Genomic DNA, 26,153 nt, shown 5'->3' with positions numbered 1-26,153 from the left:
GATATAACGGGTTTCGCAGAATCGACATAGCTTCTGCACTGCCCCACTAGGTCATAATAATGTCGACTCCTGCAAAACGACTGAGCTACTAAGGCCGGTCTACTAAATGTTGCGTAGCGTGATCATTCATTTAATGATCATACTACGAAGGTATCGCGGCGAAGGTATCGCCACCAGTGGTCGGTCCGCAATACAGGTTTAGACATCGAGCAAAATAGCGACAGAAACACAGCAAGAAAAACGCGAAATACAGCTGGAAAATGCTCCGTCGAAGTGCGACGCGTCATCCTCTCATTCCTGTGAGGCTACATTGAAGGAAACAATGAATCCGGAAACAACAAGCTAGCTCTATTGACGGCAGCTGACATCCCACGGCGCTTCAGACAGTGAATAGACCCTCTTTTTTTTTTTTTTTTCTGCGCGGGGGCAGCTGCCTCCCTAAACAGTACTGGAAGTCGACTTGCAGGCTACTCTACGCCTCTTCCTTTTTTTCGGCAGTGACATAAAGGGCTTCGCAATCAACGCGCACTGACAAGCAGCCAATAGAACGCTGGGGAAAACTGCGTATACGCGCCAGACCAACGATGAACGCCGTGGCGAAAAGCCCGCAGCCCTCCTGTACGGAAGCGTATAGATAGAGGTGTATATTGACAGGAAGGGTTCCTCATTCCTGACGTACCGACGTTCCATACCGCACCGGTCATAGACCATCGCTCATCTGCATGCAGAGTTCATGGAACCCTGCGGACCGATTGTGCGACAGCTGCGTCGAGTGCTGCGTGGTTCCGCAGAACTGGAGTGAGATTCGAACCCTGAGAGTTAACCCAAGCACTTCCGGTGAAATAGTTAACCAGGAGGTCCACAGAAGAAGACCGGGGATCGCAAAAAAGAAAAAAAGAACACGCACGTGAAATAAATAAAGGCCCTTGTACCTTGGCCTCAGGACACCAGTCTGCACAGAACACACGGAAAGCCCCACGTCTTGTTTTTGTTTTCTCTCTGACTCTTCCTCACAACTCGGAAGAAAGAAAGAAAGGACGGGAAAGGCCACATGCAGAAGAGCGAAAAAGCGAGAACGCCGTGCCCGTCTCGCGGACTCTCTCCCAACCTCGGCGCGGCGCAGCCAACAACGGACACAGTCGCGGTCCACCCGTCCGCAGTGCACCGCGTTAGCGCTCGGCAGGGAAGAGGCCTCTCTCGACCCGAGCGCGCTGACGGCCGTATGGCAACCCCCCCTCGGAGCGGACCAGGTGCCTTTTTAATGGCCCTAATAATGACAACTCCCCCCTAGCTTTACGATCAGCCGCAAACTCCTCCGTTCTTTAGTATTCTTCTCGCCCCCGCTTCTCGAAGAAGCTCCTATCCTCGCTTCTTGGTGTTGTATCCGGCCTGCGGAACATTCGCGTGCGCTCGAGCTCCCTTGAGCTCTCCGGAGCAGCGCCACCCGCTGACCGGGAACCGCGTGGGCGCTGCGTGTGTTGGTTCCGCGGAGCAACGGGGTCGTTCCGTTCGCAGGGGGGGAGGGGGGGGGGGTCGTGTGCGTACGAAGTCCCTTTGCGTGGTCAGCGCGTGGCCGGTTGTGGTTGTTTGGACGCGGAACTGCTGCTTATTCACCTGCGGCAGCCGACGAGCGCGCGCTGGCCTCGGGACCCCCGGACGGAACATAAACCAAACTTTTACTCGCCGCATCTTCTAGTACTTTTTTTTTCTTTGTTCGTTAGTTTGCGCTCCCTGGATGCTTCTTCATTGCCCTTGTTTAATGTAAGAAGTTGAACTGCTGGTCTAACTTGACTTTGAGCAGTAAAACAAGACGACTTGGTAAATTTGATTATAATTGCCTTAGAACACGTCAAATGTGGACGTATGCGATATAATTTCAAGTGCTCAACTAGCCTATTTAACGTGCTTAATTACATCACTGGTCGATTCCGCAGCGAATTATCGAATGACTTCTTGCGTTGCATGGCAGCTATAGTTCAACACCTGCAATTTTCTCGGTGAGGTAATTGATGGAAGAAAAAAAAAAGTTTGATAGCCCGATGTGCTAGTCCTACTGCGTAATGAACCGTATATGCTTTGTGCGCATAATATCTTTACCACTGTCTGATCGACATTGGCCTTCGATAAATTTTGATGTGAGTAGCACTGCCCGATTGTTCTTGTAGGAATTTCCCCCATTATATCCTTACATGTGAAAGCTCTCGCTTCCGTCTAGCTACGTTCTTTAACAGATTTAAGCACGTTCTACAATGTATGTCCAAACAAGCCTACATGAGGCAAACAGTTTACAAGGTCTTCTTTCTGCTTGCTTATGCTATCCAGCCAAGAAAAGCATTATGTCAAACACTGTGATGAGTTATTACATCACTGCCACCGATATTGCAACCCGTTCATGTGTTAGCCTGTGGGTTTTGCAAGACGTTGACAAGAGGTCCAATTCTGCTAAACCACTGATTGAACACGATAAACCACGATAATATGAACACGATAAACCGGACACGGAGAGCCCTCCCTGAGTTGTACGCAAGCGCATTACGTCTTCCGACGCGTATATAATAAAGACAACCATGCATTCGTTCATTGGGAACGAGGCATCTGTATTGGGTGCCGAAACGTCAATCTGTGTTTTGAATTTTTTCAGTTGGCGAGTGTACGTTTATTCAGCCATGTTCTTTCCTCGCCAGACAAGTTTTCGTCAAACCCTAGACTTCATTACTTCTCGTGTAATGTCTCTATCACGCTCTCATATCTCTTTCGCGCACGTATATTAATTTTTTTTATCACTCTTGTGTTCACGAATGGGGCCTGCCGCCTTCAAACGGTGTCCCTTTTCGACGACCCTAAATTGTCTTTTCCCGTCCCTTGTTGATTGCTTGCGCCACAGTACACAAATGCCTGTGAATGAAGCTCACTGCAAAGAGAAGACGAACCTGTGCTCCTTACATGCATTATTGACGCCACACTAAAGTACACGTTCCAATGGTGATGATACTTCGGAGAAATTCAGATAAAGAAGCACCGCTTTCACTACTGCGATGCGGAAAGAACATGTGCAGATCTTACGTACTTTGGGAATCGATGTTATACGACGCATTTTGCAGGTAGGTGACCATCTAGCAACATTCGAGGTTACGCAAGGTGTTACTAGACGGACCAACGTGTTTTCAAGGTAAGCTGTTTTCTTCCTTTTCTTTTTCACGGGAGGAGGGGGGAGTGCAGGGCGCCGACACGAGCGTACGCGTGAAGACGATAGCAAGACGACGACAACGGTGAGGACTGCGATGCCATGATTTCTACTATGACCGTTCGACGCGAGTTTATGACATGTCGACTGTCAGGTTCCACACACGGGGACGGTTCCACGGAGACGTAAGCAAAATGAACATGGATTGTCACCTAATCTACGACAAAGAGTTATAGAAGCGTCTATGTTCCGCGGGTTACATTAAAACGACGATCCCATTTGTGCTACAACGAAGAAACTTTACAACCCGTGCGACCTGGGTCGAACATGAAGGCGGTACAATATCGCGCAGCTTCTACGTAGCGTTAGCTGCTATGGGGAAAGGAATTGAGAATGAAGGCCGATCCCTAAGGCGATGAAGTCAAACACAGCGTCTGAATGCGCGAGCTGTCACGAGGAAATAATGCGACAAACGGACACTTGACGCAGGCAGCAAACGTCTCACATAACTATACTCCGTTCCATACATAGCACTCAATGCTACGCAAGAAGTTCGGTCAAGGAAAGTTATCACTCCGCGCGTTCCGTCTATGCCTCGCTGCGCGCCAACAGCGTTCGCTCGCGTGAGCATGCACGTGAGGCTCCTCGCGACGGATTGCAAATTAAAAAAAAAACAAAAAAAAACGAAATGAACAACAAAAATAAAAATGATGTAATACAACGCATTACCAGCCGTGCACCGCAGTGCGTTTGTTTCTCAGGATTAAAACTTGTTTCATTTAATACTGAGCCTATATAAACAACAGTTGCGCACAATTGCGGTCTAAAAAACATCGAACTATATCCAAGTGCGAACGAAGCCGCTGCAAGAAGTCTTCCTAGCCTCCACAGCGTTTACTGCTATGTATGGAACTGAGTATAGTCGGCTTTGGCATGAGAGAAGTATGTGCATGTGATGATGGCCTAGTGGCCAGAACATCGGGCTGCTGGGCTGGAAGACCGAGGTTCAAACCCACCATCGGTGGCGCATTTATTCTCATTGAAGAGACCAGAAACGCGGCGAGATAGGAAGTTACCTGCCTATTTACCGCAAATTTCCAGGAATGAGGAAAAGGATGCTTCGCATTGATAGTGAAGGCAGCGGGCGCGCTGCGTGGGATTTTTCCTTGTCAATCCTTGCGTGTTAGAAATCCTTGTCCTTTCAATCTTTGCGTGAGTAATAAGTTCTGCAGCGCTGTCAGAGGTAAATCGTTCTAAACTGCAAGTGTGCTTGTATATTTTGAGATCTCGTTCGCTTCAAACGCGTTCGTTCATTATAGGGCTCACACTTCCATTTAAGCAGTTGGACATAAGGGTAGACATCACCAACATCATCTCTCTCTCTCTCTCTTCTTTTTTTATTTACTCCCCTCTCAGTAGCAGGTCAGAACTCTTTCGGTTCAGGCCGACCTTTCAGCTTTTCTATCATAATAAATCTCTCTCTCTCTCTCTCTCTCTCTCTTATTGCGTCAAACCAATTAAGTGACCCCGAAAGAAGGCACCAATGCGATGACACCTACACTAGTCCGATTGTGCAAACGCGTTCTGTGCAGACGACCGTGCGAGGCCCAGTTGGTCCGCAGTGTGGCGCTGCCCCCGCGTCGCCGCGGTTTCGCCACCATCCTTCGTCGCCGAGGGTGGAAGACGCTTTAGGCAGCGATTTGACCTCTCGCGGTTGCGACGACTGAGCGCATGCATATTTCAACGCGCAACGCTGCGGCGGCAGAGCTGTGGTGGCGGCGGGACGCGGGGGAGGGAGGGGGGCGGGGGGGTGCAGTGAAAAGCTGTTCGTTAATGGCAGCGGTTTCACGATGCCCCGGTGCGACCAGCCCCGCGCTCACGATATGCAGGGGTAGTAGTCAACGCTCAAAACGACGGGGAGGTTAGAAAGGGGGGGGGGGGGGGGATTTAATGTCGGGCGGAGGCCAGGCGTGCAGGACCATTTCTCTGCGCACTCTTTCTTTCTTTCTTTCCGCACGCTCCCCCTCCTCTACTCTCCTCCTCCTTCTCCCAACTTTTCGGCCGTTCAGCGATGCTTTGGTAACCTCCCATCTGCGCGCATACTGCATGCAGTCGTCCGTTGTGGCCCAACACAAAGGTTGCCCCCCCTCCCCCCCTTTGTGGCGCGCGATGACCGTAGGCGAGACGCCGCTCGGCATATGCCGAGTGGACGGATAGGCGTTTGGGAGCGAAGTCCCACTTGATGACGGCTGGAGCGGAGCCGACGTTTGACCTCTGACCACTTTTGCCGCCTCTTTCCATCTTTCACTTAAAGATTTCGCACTGTCTTCCTTCAACTTTTATGGTGCCGGACATTTCAGTTTTCTTTTGCTCTGATCAGTGGGCTACTTCACCAGCGCTGTAGAAAAAGAAAAAAAGAAAGCAGAAATTGCTGGGGCGAATTTTTTACACCCTAGTCACGGAACAAAGTGTCCTGATCCCAGGAACGCTTCACGACGATCCGACCGAAGTTGTCCCCACTCCCTCCTAATCCTCTTCTGAGTGGTTGAAGGTGATTTCTCCTTATTATTTATGCCCTGAAAATGATGTTATGAAATACAGTGTTTCGTCAACACCTAACACCTTGATAAAAGTGTTGCATTCATATCGTGCTGTTGGTTTTTGCAGGTAAGACCCTATGATTCAACTGTTCCTTTTAATATCGTGCTGTTTTGACCTTTGACGTTGCTTTTGATACGATCTAGTTTCAATAATATTTTTATTTTGTTCACATTTGTATTGACCCAACCTATTATTGTTGGTTAATTGAAAAAACGTTGCACAAGCCTTTCTTTCGGAAAAAAAAAGCTACGCTGAGATTATTCTTCTCCACACACCCCGTTTTTCTCCATTTCTTCCCCTCTTGCCTTTTTTTTCCTTACTTGAAATCTGCCGCTCAACTGCGCAGCATACTGATAATAAAGATTGACTGCTATCGCGATAAATAACAATTAACCGTTCAAGGCCAAGCTTTTATAAAGCTGCCGTGCTGAATAAATGAATAAACAGTAGAAGAAATTGGCGACCGCATGTGTGTTTATGTGCGCCTTTAAAAGAAATTCTGGGTTTTTACGTGCCAAAACCACGATACGAATATGCACGCATGGGCCTTTATACGTTGTTCTCTTTGTTCCACGCCGTTTACGCATCTGTTAGAGAACTAAACCAACTAGCGAAGAGAAATGTTTGGATCACTTATACATTAAACGCTTGATATCTATACAGCACACTAGGGAAGCAAACAACTTACACATTAAAACCTCGAAGAATTATTAATACAAGACTCAGCGTGCGCTTTCAACGATGGGTGGTAGCGAAGTTGAGGAAAGCTTCGTATGTGTACGACCCCGATTCGTCCAGCACGGTCGAACGAATGTTGGGTCGGACAGGATTTTTCGTAAGGTTATCTGATAGCGTGAAACTCAGCGCACACGAAGAGCAGCGGGAGAGCTGTGTAGTTTTGCCTTGAATTCCAAGAGGGGCTGAGAGGCAGAGAGAGAAAACTAGAAAATCGCGAGAAGTGGGGGATAACCTTGTTCTACTCTCCTGGCTGAACTTTTTTGAAGGGTTTAGAGAAGCAGTCTTGCTCGCGCGCTTCCGTGCCTACGTGGGAGCGCGCGCTTGTGCAGCTGTCACTGTTTCGAAGAAGTTTGCTTTTGATTCTGTCCGCGAGTTATTCACCATTTCGAAAGCGTGAGGTTTCTGTGAGAACTCGCGTCGTCTTCTCTGTTCGCACTTCAGTGCGGGAAGCTTATGTGGACGCTGAGATGGTGCGACGATGTTCGGTCCACGACCTCTCACCGCGTGACCTCTGGAGTTCCGTAGCGGGGGCTGTTATTTTCGCGCGATCGTATGCGGGCAAAAAGAAAAAGAAGGAGAGTGCTAATGCTGGTTTTTATTGTCCCAAGTAGATCACGCGCACTTCTCAGAATCGTGAGCGGCCTGTATTCCCTTAGACACCTCTTGAATATATATATATATAAGAAGAAGTGCAAGGAACAAAATATAGGAGGACCTGGGTATCACGACTCTCACTTCGCGAATGTTTTTGTGTAAATTATGTGCGCGTTCTATTATTTTTCTCTTTGTTTTCAAGACACATCGGAAGGCACGAGAGGGGCGTCATTCGGCTCCACGCTCAACTACACTATACGCCAGTTTCTGAATATTTTCGGGACCACAAAGAATAAAATTTTGTGCATGTTTTAAATACAGTTACACACAGAACCTGGCGCATAGCGCACTCAAGCGTGGAAACGCTTCGTCCAGTGCTGCCTCGATATATAGAACTTACATAGTAGTTCCATAACCTTACCACGATCTTCAATCACACCGGAATTTTCCGTGCTTATTTCGCTTTATTACTTTCGGAGTCACACATTGCAGTCTGCGAGCATCTTCAGACGGGCCGCAGTACAGCAGAGCGCCCACAGGAAAATAATTTCTTATTTAGAAAAATAGATAAAATGAAGGACGAAGAGGATGCGGTAGCGCATGAAGTGACTCGCGCGGTCAGTCTGTCCGAGGACACTGTACACACATGTCTAAAGTCCGTTTTTAAACTTTGTATACGTTCGGGCTCACTCTCGCACAGCCAGATTGCGGGCGATAAGTTTTACCACGCGATTGAAATATTCTAAGTGGTCTCAGATCTCCCAGTTTGACGTTGTAGGCGTCTTTTTTGAAAACGCTGACGTTGGTGTGCTATACACCCTCGAGGGTACATGTGTAGCCTGCGGATAGCCTGTCCGGTCGCCTGTTAAGGGAGAACGCTATTTAACCGAGACAACGTGCCGCACCGTCCGAGGAACGGCGCGCGCCGGGCTGGCCGCTCCGCGGTCCGCGAAGCGGGAGCGCGGGGCGTTCTGCGGGGAAGTGCGCTGCAGAAGCGAGAGAGGCGCAGGGGTGGCTTGGCGCGTGCGCTCTGCGATCGGTCATTAAGATAGACGGCGGCCGTATCGGGAGCCGTCGCAGCCGACAGAGGAGAGGGCCTGCTTCTTCCCCCTGAACTTGGCTGCTGCTGCTGCTGCTGTTAGTGGCGGCTATTGCGACTACCTGATTTACACCGTGTCCCTTAAGAGCTTCCTTACCGCGCCGCCATACGCGCACGGCGCGTGCTAGCATGCATGCACGAGCGCATTTTGCTGTCGCTGCCTGTCTGCGTCGTCTCTTATGCGCGAGGAGTGCAGGCGCTGCTCCCATTTCGGCGGAGTCGACCTTTCTTTTATTTTTCTATGTGCGCGTATACGTGTGTGTGTGTGAGCGTGCATTCGTTCGTCTGCGTGCGCGTGCGTGTGTGCGCACGAGCGTATATATGTGTGTGTTTGTGTGCGTATGCGTGCCTGTGCACGTGTGAGTGCATGTGAGCGTGCGGGTGTACATGTGAGCGTGGGTGCGCATCACGGCGAGCTTTCTTCGTATCGCTGCTCCCCTCCTTCTCTTCGTTATACATGCCGATTACTGACATTTGTTGTTTCTGTTTCGGTATCGCAATTGTACCATGTTAACGTATCTATAAGACAACGGCGATAATTCGTCCAGTGCTTAACTTGCGACTCGGGAGCGAAATGCGAAAACACTCGTGTGATCCCACTTAGGTGCACATTGAAGAATCCCAGGTGCGTGTGGCGTAGCCAAGGGGGCACACACCAGGCACATGACTCCCCCTCTCCATCCCCTCGCCTCTGAAATTTTCTTTGTTAATACGCGGCCTTCCTAGCCCCTTCCTCTTTCCTGTCCCCGGTTAAGTGGGTGACCCCCCCCTTCCCCCCCCGCCACGTTAAAAAGAATTTCTGGCTACGCTACTGTCAAAATTAATCTGGAGCCCTCCGCTATGCTTTCCCTCGTAGTCCTGGTTTATCGTTAGACGTTAACAACCACGATTGATTGATTGATTGATTGATTGATTGATTGATTGATTGATTGATTGATTGATTGATTGATTGATTGATTGATTGATTGATTGATTGATTGATTGATTGATTGATTGATTGATTGATTGATCAAATTCCGCCTGTCCATGACAGTGACAGATGTTCTGCAGGAGGATCCCGTGAGTACTGTGACGACTTTGACATAGGGCCGAAGTGAGTGACTGGGAAGAAGGAAAGACAGCGAGGTTAGTCGGCAAGAGTAAATAGTGATATTAACGTCGCGGTGCGACAGATGAGAAAACATACGGTAAGCAAGCGCCAATACTAATGGCACAGAATAAAACTGCTCGATTAAGTAAGTCAGTACGGGATTAAGCAGTCGGGATTAAGGAGATATAGGCATTCCCGGTACGCTTGTGTAGAAGCTTGCAGTCGGGCACACATTTGCTGCTATAGCACATTCAGTTTCTTGATAAAACGATCATGAATGTTAAAAGTTCTCTTATAGATGCAGCGCATATATCACGTACAACTAGCTATTAAATACCGCCTGTTGTCAGGAAAAACAAAACATGGGAAATAAATACGCCACTCTTTAATGCGATATATACAAGGAGAACTCGTCAACCTCCATCATGGAATGACAATTAAGGATGGCGCCAGAACAAACGAACGCTGCGTTCTTGTCATGGTCTTTTGTTGCCTCATGCGTCTATGGTGAGAGATGCACAGTGCAAACGCGGACGCGTAGGAAATAAAAAGGCTTTCCTGCGCCCGCGCGACCATTTTTTGTTATGTTCTTTATCATCAAGCTCCTGGAGCATACAAATCAACCGCTGCCTGTTCTTTCTTGTTTCTTCTTTTAAGTGCGAACCATTCGTTGTCTGATATCAGGTACGTTACGCAGGTAGGCTGCTCTCGCGTCTCTCGAATAAAAAGAAAGTGCGTGTCCGATTGAGGGTTTGAACTATAGAGACCCCAGCTTAAGACCCCGATGCTCTACCCATGCGGCTTTCCTGACAACGCCAACTGTATCGTTTTGAGACGACTGGCGTGTTCGCCACATCGCATAACAGGTTGCTGTTAACATAACAGGCGAGAGCGAACCAATTATCCCCATCCTTCCCTAGTGGCACGCACTGTTTTGAGACGCCACGTGACAATACACAGTCTTCGTGAGTGACCCACGTTCCTTCGCCTTTTTTTGTTCGTTTTTTCGTTTTGTGCTTCACACTTTCCATTTTTCTTTCAGCTTTCAATGCGATACTTATGCAGACTGTATATTGTATGCACACTTATTTCAGTACACATGGCGTGTGCGTTTGACTGTCATAATTCTTACTACTTATATAAAGTTATCATTGTGGTTATCAATCTTTCTTTCTTATTGTTCGTCAGTGGTATATACTATATAGTGAGCAACGTTGCAAATATTCCTAAGCACACACAGTGTCGACAAATTCTTAGCGCGTTAACTGAACTTCACGGGCAAACTCCTGTCACATCTATACACGGGGTGATCATATTTTACGTGTTCCGGAATTTTTAAATAATCGCCTGTGTCAGGTAGAACAACCGTGAGCTCGATTATTCGAAGAGGCGGAGATTACCAGCACTAGAAGCGAGAACACATATCATCAACCAATAAAGAAAAAAAATCACAAATTTACTTCTCAAGCAACTACCTATATAATAATATAGCCCCTTAACATTACCTTCAGTAATATTGTACGTTGTAGTCATTTCCGTCAGAGCAATGGTTTTTTTTTCTCTGACTAAAATGACTAAACTAAGGGAATACACTTGAGAAAAATCACGACGAAGGTGGGGAAGAGGAGATCACTGAGAAGAATGCCTCATTAGCAGGCATGTACCCGTATACTTATTAATACCGAATAGTTCCTGTCTATATGGCTGGATCAATTAAACTTTATAAGATATTATTTATGTAATGTAACATTTACAAGATATTCCCGTAAAAGTATATATATATATATATATATATATATATATATATTCCGCGTGGTGTGTGAGCGCCATTGCTCGATAACAAGACGGCGTATATGCGCGCCACTCACCCCTCTGGACGATCTTGCCGAAGAGCGACTTTCCACGCATGTACTCGGGCGTGGGGCAGTTCCAGCGCCGGTTCCGGAACTGGTGCTTGCACTCGGCGATGGCCAGGCGCATGCCCCGCGCGATGGCCTGCAGGGAACCCGGGTTGGCGCGCACCAGGCCGCGCTGCTTGCGTCGCAGCGGCACGCTCAGCTGGAGCTGCGTGCCGCTCATCACGGCGCTGCCCAGCGCCGTCGCCACCACCGCGTTGTTGGGCTCCTCGGGGCCCCCCGACGCCAGGCCCCTGCACGCGTGGCAACAGGGCAAGTCGTTACGTAGGCTTGGCACGCCGTCACCGCCGCCTCGTATATACAGTCATCCGGGACGGGCATTAACGTTCGCTTTTTTTTTTCTTTCTTTATCCGGCTACCCTACAGAAAATGCCAATAAGCCCCACATCAAACGATCCCTTATGAACATGTGGGGTCCCCACACAAAAAGCCGCATGTTCCCATATATCGTATGGGGCGAGTCCCATATTTATTTATTTATTTATTCATATTGCCTTACAGGCCCATTGAAAGGCATTGAGTAAGGCGGGGGGGGAAGCAATAGTAATTACATGACAAAAATAGCAAAGTGCAACGTCGTTATACAATATTAACACGCGACGAATTCAGGTTATCACGGAATACCCCCATACGTTCATATGATTATATGAACGTATGAGGTCGAAAGTAAAACCCCGTATGTTCCAATATATGACATAAGGAGATCCCCGTACAGTATATGGGAACGTGCGGTATTCTACGTGGCGTGTCCAGATCGAATCAAATTCATTGTGTTAACAGGTGACGTTATGTTACCAGATGGAACGTGATGGACTTGAAAGCGAATTCGCGCTTGATAAATGGCGCTCCGGCGGAGCAATTACCGGCAACCTTTGCAAGTCTAGGTTCGCCTGAAGCTAGCAGCGCTTCTCCTCCTCCTACCTCCTCCTCATTCGTTCCTTTAATGAGATAGAACTTGCCCTGTAAGATATATGGGAACACACACACACACACACACACACACATATATATATATATATATATATATATATATATATATATATATATATATAGAGAGAGAGAGAGAGAGAGAGAGAGAGAAGATGGTAGATGAAGTCGGGTAAGTCTTCTCACGGCACGCGTGCAAACGCTGGTGTGTCGCATCGAATGACAGATAAAACGTGGTGCGAATGCTGCAGCGTGCGCTCTCCTCCACTCACTAGCGAAACGCACTCACCGGAAACTTGTTCCGGCTTGTTTCCAACGAAGGGGTATGCTCCATACGTGAACGCAGCTGCGTTGCATTACCGTGATGCGCTAAGAAACTCGATACGCCAGTGTGGCATTCATGTGAACGGCGCTTATGTGCAGCATTCGAAACCGGCAGAATTACCATTAAATCAGTCCAAAACACACGATTACCATGACGCACTGTTCACGGACTCTGACAAGCTTTATTTGTAAAATATGCGAGTCAAGGTAGCCCCGTCACTGACATAAAAAGAAACGTAAGAGAAATCAGAGGTGTGCACACGACTTTACGCATGTTTTCCGACGTACGTGCGCGTGAAAAGAAAAAAAAAATGCAGTGGCAATCTAGTGGTAAATTAGAGATAAATGCGTCTACCATTAGGTCGCACCCTCTTTGAGGTACCGGATTCATGATTAAACACAGTTCACCACATTGGTAAGTGTTCTTCGGGAGCTCATTATACATACCTCTACTACGTGACCGGCTCCCAACACTTCACACACATGCGCTTCTTTCCTTTTGGCACTATTTTAATGCTACCGCACCAAAAGAAAAGAAAAGAAAGAAGAAACCTTGAGTCAAACCTCCAATGACCTCCGCGAATGCTTGGCACGTCTTTCGAGAACAGGAAACAGAGCAGAGAGAATCCAAACGCCGTTCGGTTCCTTGTCTCACCCCACAGCGGGACGCTTCACTCGGAGACCTTGTCCGCGCGGCCCATCGACACGTGTTTTCGAAAGACGCGAGCCAGTCTGGCGCAGAAAAGCGAAGCCCTCCGGGTCACGGGAAAGGCGCGCCCCGAGCGAAGTAGCGCGTCAACTCGGTTCGCTCAACGAAGGGCCGCGGGCGTGCAAGACAACGCGCGCGTCGGAGATGTTATCGGCACCTCGGCTTGTCACTACCGGACAAGCGTCATCGAACGCCTCCATGCCCGCGGGAAACACTCGGAGCAGGCATCTCCGTGCGCAGCAAGTTTGCGCTAAACTCACGTCAAGCCGTCAGATAGTTGCGAGCCTATATAGGCTGGCCGCGCGTTGAAGTGACTTCCGAATCCCGACACCGTGGTGCTCTTACTCGTCTGCCTACCCGCTCCTTGCATATCTTCGTATACGAAATGCCTTAGTCTGTTTGAGTGGCCATTACGGGCGAAGAGACGCATGCTTCGTTCGGCAGCCGGCAGCTCCACCTCTTCCATCAACGACGTGCAACTGCCTCGCTTCCTGTCGGTCCCTCCCCCATTTCCCCCTCACCCGGCCCTCGGCCAGCCTCTCGCATTGTCTAAGGAGAAGACTAGTTCTTCGCATGCGCGCCTCTACCCTCTGCAGCGTCCCGGTCGAGGCGGCTCGAAGAGCGATCACGGAGCTAAAGTTACGGAAAACTTAAAGCACCATCGTCCATAGGTTCACCCCGTGAGCGAGAAACAAAAGCAAAGTGGTCGACGAGAAGAAGCAAACCGCCGCGTAAACCCCGGAGAACGGGAGACAGGTTATATAAGGTGTCCCCGCTGCTGAACTTAGCGCGCCATGCACCGAGGGCTTCCCTGATGGACGGTTCTTCCCCCCTCGGAACCAGCGAGTCTGAGCGTTTTCTCTCTGCTGCCAGCGCTTATCGTGAAGGCGCATCGGAGGCGCTCGCGTCTGGTGGCTCTGCGTGCCTGCGCAAACACGGGGCGCGATGTCGCGCTTTGGTTTCGTTGTCTTTTAGAGGATTGCGAAGCCCGGCGGTTCCCAGCGTGCGTGGCGGCTTCATCCGGCCGAGGTGCGCGCGCTTCGGCCGCTGACTCTGCGTCCACAGCCGTGCACTTCCCACATACAGAGCGAGTGCGCTAGTCCCTGCGTAGCTGTCTCTCTCTCTCGTGACTTGGGATGCGCGGCCAGGGTAACGCTGTACTGTCTGATTTTATCGCACGCAGCTCCAAGAGCTTTCGAAGTTGTATACCAGTGCGAGCACATTCCGGTGATCACAATCCAAATAACGAACGAGGAAGTAAAAAGAGAAAGGAAAAAAGAAATCTTGAGTGTAGGGCTGCTGGTGGGTCTTCCCCTTGAATGTGCTTGTGTTGTATACGGATGAAGTGACGTTTGGAAAGGCGCGATTTCTATCGCTCCCGTATAACAAATTAGCAGCCTTTTAATTCCACCTTGATGCGAACTGATGCTCCCATAACGAACATGCGGATAATACCGTAGACCGCGATAGTGATCCGGCTTTCCGTAGTATATAGGCCCTCGCTGGCTGCTGTGCCTTTCCGAGCGCCTCTGCGTGCTCTTTCTCAATCTCCAACGACAGTCCGAAGCAAGTGCAATCCACTTGAGTACGCCAGCCATCCGTCTTGTTGAACGAGATAAGGGTCGGTCGTGTCTGTTGCCATTCTGCGTCATTTTAAATTAGGTAGGAGAAAAGGCTTTCCCGCAATCGAACGATCAAATCTAAAAGCGCTCCGAGCTGAGCTTGAAGTCCCCCCCCTCTGTCTACTGGCTGACTGATAATCGCACACAGTGCACCTTGTTATATGCGCCTCAACTTCGATCAATGTTGAGCGGTAGAAAGAAGCACATACCGCACGCAACCACTTCCATGTCGAGCAGCCGAAGAGCAAGGAAACAGCAATTACTTGTCAAGAAAACTTGGAACAGCTGGTTCAAACAGTGACGGAGAGAGGAATGCAAACCATGTATGAACTTCGTAGAACACATGAGCAATGAGCATAAGATCAGCATACAGTTTCAAGATCATCTTTCACACTGGCGAAAATATACAGTCCTCGCCGAAAGTTTCAGTGCCACTGCACGTGCCCGAGAACGAAGCTATAGTACGGCTATACGTCCTTAGTACCCTGTGTTACTTTTGGTGCTTCAAGACTTTAGAGCGCGAATAGCATTTGTTAACCTCGGAGAACCAGAAATACTAAAAGAGCCAGACATGCCGCACGTAGCACAGAGGTACATTCTTGTTCAATGAGTGAGTGCACCAAGTAAACGGTGGCTAACAAATATGATAGATAAGCACAAGAGCGGGTTAAAAAAATGGGACCAATAGAATTTAAATACCAGGTAGTTTATGCATAGCATGACATCTCAGGTTAAAAGCGGGTAACACAGTTTATACAGGCCGCCGGAACGCACGATACAACTGCTGCGTATAAATTTCAAACCCCGTAGAAGGCACACGGTATACAGTACATGCAATATATTAGCTTAGTATAATATCGTAGCATATGACAGTAACACAATACAGAGCAGAATACAGTATTCTGTGTTGCAGTACAACACACTATAGTACAGCGGACTAAATAAAGGCAAGTCAGTGTCAGTAATGGAGTGGAAGAAATAAAATTACAGTAGAACTCATCTAACGATGACTGTCGACGGTAATGCGAATATCACTCGAGCAATGCAGCAACAGACCCTATCCGTGACGTCCCATTTAGCACATGCAGTGGTAATTCTGAGACTTTCGTTGATTCGGCTATGTGCAACATAATGCAACATACTCCGTTATCGTCCCACTTTTCTGTGGCGCTCGCTTGCCAAGGTCGCCAACGAGCACGAAGCCATTACGACGGCTGCATGAAGCCAACGCAGTGAAGAAGTAATGAGAAAGAAGGAATGATATCAATGGAACAACTAAGGCGTATGACGACGACGGCATGGCCTCAATGTTACGTCGATTCTTAAATTATGAGGATGGTATAAGGATGACAACGTGACGAAGACGACATGAGGTCAATGATATGACGACGATAGTGTGACGTCGACGGTACGACGACAACCAGATGAAGAAACGGCGAAAATGACGGCGATGGCGCTACCAAGACGGCATGGCGACGACGGTATGGCAACGCATGCATGATAGCGTCTGTGTGACGACGACGCAATGAGGAGGATGACGTCGACGATAATCACGGTTGAAGGACTACAGCACGATTACGATAGAAGGACGAACAAGGAATGACGTCGATGGATCGACGAAAGTGGTGTGACGATGACGGCATGGTGACAATGGGAAGACAATACTGACGTGATGACGATGGTGAAACGACAGCGTGACGACAATGGTATGACAAATGCATCACGACGATGGCCAGACAACGGCGTGAGGACAATGGGATGACGAGTGCGTGATGATAATGGCGTGACGAAGTCTGTATCACGAAACCTATGTGACGATTATGGCTTGAACACGATGACACGACGAGAGTCGACTGACGTAGCTATAGTGACAATGATGGCACGACCATGAAGGCATCACGACGACGGCGTGACAATGGAGGCATGATAGCAACAAGCGATGACGGCATGTCAGTGGAGCCATAATCCCGATCGAACGACGACAGTATGATTACAAGATAATGATAAAGAAATATTGACCTCGATGGAATGATAAAGGCGGTATGACTTCGATGGCATGACGACGATGGGATGATGTTACTGAAGTGATGACAATGATAAAACGACAGCATAACGACGACTACATGACCACGACTGTGTGGCGACAATCGCGTGATCACGATGAGATGACGAAAGTCGCATTACAAAGCTGGAATGACGACAATGCAATTACCACGATGGCATCACGACCCCGAACACGTATCTTGTGACCCCAAGCTATTTGGACCATCGGGTCGGAATAGAAGGTGTGACAGCGACAGGATGACGAGAGTCAGTTCACGAATCTGGAATGACGGCGATTGAACGACCACGATGGCAACACTGTGGCGGTTTGACAACAAATGCGTGACGGCTGTATGACGACGATGGCGTGACGAGACGGTATGATGAGCGTCCGCTGACAATACTGGAATGACGGCGATGCAACGACCACGACAGCATCCCGACCACGAGGCCATACCTACTGGCCCAAGCTATTCAGACAACTCGGGTGACAAGGTCGGGGTAGATGGCGTGTTGACGACGACGGCACAACGAGATTAAGATCACGAGGCTGGAATGACGAAAAGAGAACGACCACGATGACATCTCGGCCAGGAGCACATACCTAGCTACCTAAGCAGGTAGACAACTTGGGGTACTGGGTTGGCGTAAGATAGATAGATAGATAGATAGATAGATAGATAGATAGATAGATAGATAGATAGATAGATAGATAGATAGATAGATAGATAGATAGATAGATAGATAGATAGATAGATAGATAGATAGATAGATAGATAGATAGATAGATAGATAGATAGATAGATAGATAGATAGATAGATAGATAGATAGATAGATAGATAGATAGATAGATAGATAGATAGATAGATAGATAGATAGATAGATAGGCAGGCAGGCAGGCAGGCTCCAAACGGCTGTAGTGGGGCAAATAATGCCATTCGCATTGAAAGAAGCGAATTGTGGGAGTTTGTGCGAACTTTGCGATTATTTTTAAGTTTTTAGAACTTTAAAAAATCACCTGCAGATAGCATAACTCTTGTACTTGAGCTGGTTATTCGAAGAGGCGGACAATGCTAGCGCGATAAATCGAAACACATTTTGAACGAATTAAAAAAATTAACTAATTGACTTCTTGATTAATTACTTCACGGCACATATTGGAATTTACGAATTGTAGAAGGTGAGTTTGCAAGATCTCTCCGCTTGAAATGCATCTCCAGGATGCGCGCACGCACGCACGCACGGACATATGCCATCGTCATTGCCGTAATGCTGCACGCACGCATGCATGCACGCATGCAGCATCCTTAATCCGACAATCCCACAGTCTTTTTCGCAAATCGGAATAATGCATTGCCATTGTGAGATAACATTGTGAGATAATGCATTGAGCATTGTGTCAGATAGCACTCACGTTTACATTCAAGAGGCAAAAGCTGTTCAGAATCTGCGCCGAAAATAATGCGGCCTGTCGTAATACGAAATACGCGCGAGTCAACTTTGAAGGTACACGTGTAGTTGCTCGAAAACGAATTCTGCGTTCTTTCTTGCGATGCTCGCGCGTGTGCTTATCACGAGCTAGAAAGGTCGTACGATGTCTGGACACGGGGCTTCCGTTCCGCCGCATGCGCGCCGGCGGGGGAAGCCGCAAGCCCGACTTTGCATGGCCGCATGACATGGCGCGTGACGCATTCTTTCTCAGACTTATTCCAGCTCAGACGTGCGTCACTGGACCAGCGTTCTTCCTCTGTCTCACTCTCGCCGCACGCGCAGCTATAGGTGTACGCACGAAAACTTTATGAATGTCGCGCGAGACACCGCGAAAGGTACACGCGGATGCGGCGTCTGAATTTCTATAGCCGCATTTTGGGGACGAACGGGGTTGGAGTGCGCGCGGCACGCTCTGTCGAGCGGCTGATGTACTGGACGGCTGGAGAGGGCCGACCGAAAAGGAGCAGAGGCTGCAGAGTGTCTAAGAAAAAGACAGACGCGCAACGGGCGTTCCGTGTCACACGCTGTTTGCATAGATGCTTAGCGGCTCGAGTACACAGTCTTTTGGTCGAGCCTGCGCGCGTGTGTGTGTGTGTGCACAGATGCGGCTCTTTGTTTCTCGGAAGCGGGAGACGCCAGAATGCGGTTTTTTTCCCACGGTACACGGACCGTGGCGCCCCCTGGACGGTATAGGCCATTGGTGCGAGACACTCGAGTCACGTTTCGCGAGACACTGCGTGCGCGTGATCATCGAAGATAGTCAGCTGTATACAGAGTTGGGCAAACGACTTCTTTTCGTTTCTTTCGCTTCTCTGCACAAGCGGCGTCGTATATAGTTCACCTCGGGAGAATAGGAATTCAGTTTGTTTTATCACACGTTTTTTGAATGTCGCGGCGACCTGAAATAGGTCAATCTACGAGGTCCTTCTCTGAAAAGTCCGACGCAATCGCAGTTCTGGAAGATATTGCGAATGGTAAACATCAAAATTTCTGCAGAACGCGATTACGTAAACGATTTATTGCTCGTGTTACGATTTGCGTAACTGCTCAAAAATTTATTTTCTTTCTTTCTTTCTTTCTTTCTTTCTTTCGTTCTGCCGTTACATTTATGTCATCCCGAATTAAATATCAAGTCCTGCAAATAGTCTGAAAATTTTCATTTTCCATCTGGGTGTACATATATCTCCTGCTCAAGCATCTTACCATGTTCAGCGTATGGTACGAGGCTTCAGCAAGATAGATGCTCTCAGTACTAAGACGTACTAAGACAGATCTCAGCTCGTGGTTACAAAGCGGCACGGTTTGACCAGAACTCGAAATCTTCAGATTTATTTCACATTGACTCATCGTTTCAATATAAATTCCCACCCACATTAGATACAACCAGAGCTTTTGAAACGCTCATTCACCGTCTGCGGCTCGGTACAGCGTACACAAAACACTTTCTGGATAAAATTTGAAGAACTGATGGTCCGGAATGCACTTGTGGTCATGCGGATGAGATTGTACAGCATCTTCCGGTCGAGTGTCCGCGACACTCCACACAAAGACGACGTTTAGCACGTGATTTAGTGACATTAGACCGCAGGTCGTTCAGCCTTAGGAAGATTTTAGGTCCGTGGTCAACATACTCATTGCAAAGACGAGCATTACTGGCCGTTCAAAGATTTCTAGCAGCGAGCAATATTCTCAGAAGCTATTGAGTAGAGTGTTTGAATGTGATAAGCTCATTCTATGGCATCTCTTTTTAAACCTGACTCTGGGCAATTCAATGCCTGGATTAATATACCTTCATTTGACTCTGATCCGTGCTTTCCTATTTGCCCTGATTTTAGTGCAGTTATGTGACCGGACTTGGTGTTTACTTTAGTGCACCTACGTGGCCAGACTTTGTGTTGCTGTGTTTCTTAGTTGACTTCTAGTTTTAGTGTGGCATTAGTGCACTTATGTGACTGCACTCTGTGTTATTATGATTTGGAGTTGACGTTTAGTTTTAATGCTTAGTTTAGTTTGGTTTTAGTTTAGTTTTAAGTTAATTGATTTTTACGACCTCCGTGTGAAAAGGAGCCGGCGCCAACTAAAGGCGACATCTCTTAAGTATCATATGTAAAAAAAGTTACACTAAACGATTCTTGTGAATTAAGTGTCTGCGCCTCTCTCGCAGCTTTTTGCACAGAAATAAGCAGTTTTAAGTTATTCTGTGCACACCCGCATACAGCATTTAGTGAACTGTGCCGGGCATCACATTAACGTCCCTCCTGTGAATTTTTTTTTCAGCTTTATGCATATTTAAGCTATATTTACTCTATCCTAGAACCAATATTGCAGATTCAGTTTATAGAAAATCGTACTTCAAATACTTTTACATATTGTTTTGCAAGCATCAGTATAGCGGAGTAGGGGTGTTTGAACAACGCATTTGGTGAAAACTAAAACTTCCGTCATCCGTCCGGCATCGTAAAACGTCCGGCATCGTTTAAGCACATATGTTTGCGTCACACTTCCTGGACTTGCACATGCGTGCGTATTCACAAACGTCAGTTCACCCCATTCAAAGATCACGAGCTGTGAACGCGAGCTATTCGAGCTCCTTAGTACCTGACGTTTGCGCACTTGCATCAAACTTGTAAATATAAATAGAGCTATACTATATGAGACCCATATATGCGTATGGCGATGCACAACTTGGATGGCGTTTTACGTTGCTCAGTGCTCTCCACACTGAGTACACTGCACACATATCCAGAGTAACGTTACCGCTCTATCAGTGCCATCAACCCGCCATTCGTAAATGGACAATATACATGCCAAACCCATGGTGTGTGAGGAGCTGGCGGTGACGTTACCGGTCATTAGTATTTATAGCGCTATGATGAGGCTCTCTGACAGCTTGCACCAACGCGGGCTCCAGCCTGTATACAGCGTACATTCACCACCACTTGCGGCCCTATAGCCAGGAACGAGGATCACTCGAACGAGAATTCGATAGAGCTGCCAAGTTATACATAAAAAGATCAAACAGACAGCTACACGTGTTTGCTCATAGAAGACAAGTTCGCACAGCCTGAACTGCAGTTTCTATACGCTAGGTGGGGCTATACACGCTTTTGTTTAAACACACATAGCACGTACAAAAAACAAAACAAAACAAAAGTAACGCGTGATGTTGTCTCAGCAGCTGCGCGTACCGCCACATTGCAGTTATTGTAGCACGTCTACCCACTCACATTCTTCAAAACCCACTTAACTAAATCGACATTTATCCGCTCTCGCGTGACAGAGACGCAAGACGAAGAAAAGAGCCTGCGAAGGGCTTTCCGACACGCCGATAAGCGCGGGTCGGCTTCTTAAAATTGGAAGTCATTTACACTTGCTTATCGGCTACCGCCAGCGTCATCCCTCGCTCTCAGAGTTGTTAAAAATGCGTTCTACATTTCTCTCCGCCAGCCGCCATCTTCCTTGCATTTCTGTTTTCCCTTTGCAGGGGCAAACAAGAACCAGTTTCCTCCGAGGCTCTCGCTCGCGGCTCAGTTTGTCACGGCGAATGCGTGCGCCGTAAATCATTCACGAGTGGCGGGGCGCAGATAACGGGCGCATAAATTGATACATACGCGCCACCGGAGTGAGGGCGAGCGCATAATCTGTCTCTATCGCTCGCCGCGACAGCGCCCTCGCCGTGCTGCAGTGCCCGAGTCTCGCGCTTTTGCGGAGCCCGCGTGGAAACTCGCCGTGGCTTGTACGACACGCGCATAAACAAGGGCCCCCGAGATACCGGGCGGATAATCCGTCTCGTCCTGCATGCGTCCGGCAGCAGACTGGGTGACCGTGGAAACGCGCACCGAAGTTATTGTAGGAATGCGCCCTACATCTTCGTCATCGGTGCATGGCGCACAGATTAGCGGGGAGAAATGGAACGGCTGCTGAGAGTGCGGCCCTCCTTTGACGCGCGCGTGCGATCGCCAAATTACGTGAGCTCCACGTTTTTCTGTACCGAAAGTGGGATATGTGTTTGCAACGCTGTGCACGTCACTGCAGTGTGAAAACTTCTTGAGGGCCGAATTGCTGCTTGCTTAAAGGAAGCTTAAAGAGGGGACCCTAATACGAGCGACATTAGTGGACTACATATATGCGCTTCTGCAATTACTGCAGCGTGAGAGGGCAGACGTACTAAGCCGGAGAATATGCAAAAAAACGAAAGATGGTGGCGACACCGCCCTGCAGTTGCCGGACCAGCTCAGCGTCGACGTCATGTACATATATTGAAAGCGTCGATTTGAGTTAAAGTTTCCGTAAATGTTTATCGACAAAGAAGGACTAGACATTGCATTGTAAATGAACTACAGACTCAACCTATCTAGTTCTGAAGAAACTTTTCGCTTGATGAAACGGCCCAAACCCGAGAAACACACTTTATGAGTCCAAAGTAATTTAGTGCCGTGAAAATTTACACACACACGCACGCACGCACGCACGTACAAATAAAATCAGATCACCTTCGCAATTTCGTTTTTGCTAGCATATAGTTTTATAGCGACCAAACGTCGTGGCCAACTGAAAATGAGAGGGGCAGGATGGACCAGTAAAGGTGTGCGTCTACAACTCGCGAGAGCTGTATAAGGAGGTCAGCGAATCAGCGTGTGCATACAATATTAAGCGGACGAGGATTACAGCAACTTATGCCACTGGTTTTATGTTCAGACTAGATGTCTCAATCTTTTATACCTCACTGCTATCTCTCTCTCCGCTTCGTCCGCATCCTAGTTTTTTTTTTTTTCATTGCGTTTTTATCGTTCCGGTTTCTTTCTGCAAGCAGCGCACATAACAAATGTCTGAAAGTCTGTAAACTAAGCCATTAAGCGTGCAAATTGTAAAGCTAAGAGTCCTTCATCGCAATCTCTATTACTATTTTTATTTTATTTTTCGCAAGTGAGACACAATTTCTTGTTGACCAAGATAATACTATCGGTGCATCGCTTCTACGTTTGTTTTCATGTATTTGTTACTAATGCAGGGTAACTACGAAATCTTTGATTTGAAACACATAGGAATATTCTAAATATTCTGATATCGAATATTGAACGGAAAATCGACAATCTTGCTGGTTCTCAAGTGAAAAGATCAAGCAAAAAAGAAAAAGAAAAGCAGCATAGATGCAAACGGGTAAATAGACAAGCATTTTTTTTTTTTTTTCAACTCCCAATCTCTGCGGTGTACTGCAGTTAAACATCACCCAGCATTTACGTGCCCGAAACGCCTATCTTAAACCCAGGAGCGACGTGCGTGCCAAAAAGACGCCTTGTGGGAATTCGCGCGTTCGGCTGTTGTCGACCACCGGATGTGACGTAATTTCACCCTTCTTTTTTTTTTTTTCTATCGTCATCTACCCCCTCTTTTAGTAACGTCTGCTGCCGGGCTAGTTGGTACATGGCTTTTAGAAATGGTGTTAGGCTAAAAAAATAAGACACGGAAAACGGAATAAAAGACACGGATAGGAGCATGCACACTCGCAACTGATTTTTATTTTCGCTACTGAGAGATTGAGAGAGAGAGAGAGAGATGCAAATGAGAGAAAGGCAGGGAGGTTACCAGAGTTAAAGCCTCCGGTTTGCTACCCGGCACTAGGGCCAGGAAAGTGGAGGTACAGACGGAAAGAAGAGCGGGGACTAAAAGAAAGGGGGAAAATTTTCCCCCGATGCTTCACTTAAATACCTTCAGGCATGCGAACAGGTACGAACCTAATCATACAACCAAACAACCAAACCTAATCATATCCTATCAGCCAGGAAACTAAACTCATTCTCGTGAAGAGACAATGACGGAACGCTCATACACTGGTTACCGAACGTTTTGATATTAGGATTAGGATTTTTGATATTAGGATATACATCGCCTCTGCTAGTTCCCGTGCCACCGTATCCTTATTTTTCGTAATATGCATGTGTTTTCCAGCAAAGGATCCCACTTGCACACTTTGCAGTGATACGGAAAAAGCGATCCAGTCCCATTCTTGATTGATAGAGCGTGCTCTCGCAGGTGGTCAATTATACAGCGCCCAGTTTGATCGATCTATACCTTGCCGCAGTCTAAAGGAATAATATACACGACGCCAGCGGAGCATTTTTTCAAGAAACACTTTACTTGATTCTTTAGACACTCGGCCACTTTACGGAAGACAGGCGTGCGCAAATGCGAGAAAGTTTCCGAGGAGCCGAAAACACTACCGGAACGTCGTTCCGATAGAAGCAACATTCTTTAATGAATGTGCAACTTTGTATATGTACGGAATGACAACAGGACGCGTTTTGCGTTTTTTTTTTTCGCATTCTTCTGAAGCATTGGTAGGCTGACGCCGAAATTTCTTCAACAAAGCTTTGCTCACCGAAGGCAACAAGGAAACAGGGAAGCCTTCCGAGCCAAACCTAGACACCTGCAAATTAAAGCTTTCCTGAATGACATGGGGGCAAGACATAGTTAGAGCCAACTGTAAGCTAGAAATGGCAATAGCTCGTTTTACTGTTTTCGAATGGGTGGAATGAAACGGCAAGAATTCTTTCTGTGCGCGGGGTTGGCTCTTCCAACAAACATGGTTTTCATGAAGGGTGGGATAAAGGTCTAAAAATTGAAGCTTGTCAAAATTAGTCAGCTGATATATCATTTATCAATGGCTCGTGTCACTGCAAAGTGCGCAAGTGTGAAACTTAGCTGGAAAACGCATGCATATTACGAAAACGTAAGGATACGGAGGCACGGGCACTAGCAGAGGCGATGTGTATCAGAACCTTCCACTGTGCGTGAATCTGTGCTCTCTCTCTCTCTCTCTTCATCTCGATACCCCTTTCCCCAGTGCAGGCTAGCAAGCTGGACCTGCGTCTGGTTAACCTCCCTGCCTTTTTGGTCTCTTCTATTTTCCTCTCTCTCTCTCTCTCTCTCTCTCTCTTGGTGACCAGTGTATCAGCGTTCCGTCATTGTCTCTTCACGAGAATGACTTTAGTTTCATGGCTGACAGGATATGATTAGGTTTGGTTTATATCTTATGTGACCTCACCTGTGTATGTTCCTGTTCGCATGCCTGAGGGTATATAAGTGAAGCATCGAGGAACATTTTTCCTCCCTTTCTTTTTGTCCCCGCTCTTTCCGTGTTTACTTCGCCTTTCCGTTCCCCTAGGGCAGGGTAGCAAATCGGAGGTTAACCTCCCTGCTTTTCTCTCATTTGCATCTCTCTCTCTCTCTCATCAGGGAAAATAAACATCAGTTGCGAGTGTGCGCCTGTCCGCGTCTTTTATCCGTTATCTGTGTCTTACTTTTCGCGCTTAAAACCATTTCCAAGATACCCAACTCTCACACTGGTGCCATAATAACATCTGTTTCAATAATGGCAATTGATCGATCAATGTTTCACAGTGTGTGACGCTCACTGAAGGCAGATGAAATGCGCTGAAGTGTAACGCTACACCAGGCACTTACGATACTTATACGGTTTTGCTAAACGAAGAATAATTATGCGGCAAGGAACTGAAACAACAATTGTGAGACACTGTAAAGCAATGAGCACTTTTGCGCAAGGACTGCACTTTCCTGCCACGTCCTTCCCCGTAGGTAACAGGTATAGGTTTTCAAGTCAGCGCGAATTATCTTTCAAAAAAAATTATGCGGATCCCACGCGCTGCGGGAAACGGTTTGAGCGAAGCTTTCAGTGGCCGACAAGGTGGTTGTTTTGGGCGAGTTGGCACAGAATATTTTTATGAACATTATTAGCGCGAAACAGAACGGGGCGAGACACGGGCTGTGTACTTGCAGCTGACTTTTTAATGAAC

At 47.6% G+C, this 26,153-nt stretch overlaps 1 protein-coding gene across 1 annotated transcript in view; it reads right to left on the bottom strand.

The window, feature by feature from the left end:
• LOC126541920 (protein Wnt-1-like) overlaps positions 1 to 26,153 on the bottom strand; it is a 56,726-nt gene that overhangs the window by 18,546 nt on the left and 12,027 nt on the right. Inside the window, exon 2 of the mRNA XM_050188886.2 lies at positions 11,175 to 11,455. Within this exon, the coding sequence (XP_050044843.1) occupies positions 11,175 to 11,455 (281 nt within the window). The remainder of the gene's footprint in view (positions 1 to 11,174; positions 11,456 to 26,153) is intronic.

This window comes from Dermacentor andersoni, chromosome 2, assembly GCF_023375885.2.
Source record: "Dermacentor andersoni chromosome 2, qqDerAnde1_hic_scaffold, whole genome shotgun sequence".
NCBI classification, from domain to species: Eukaryota; Metazoa; Arthropoda; class Arachnida; order Ixodida; family Ixodidae; genus Dermacentor; species Dermacentor andersoni.
Note: the sequence above shows the minus strand (reverse complement) of the source record. Positions and strands in the feature narration are given on the sequence as shown.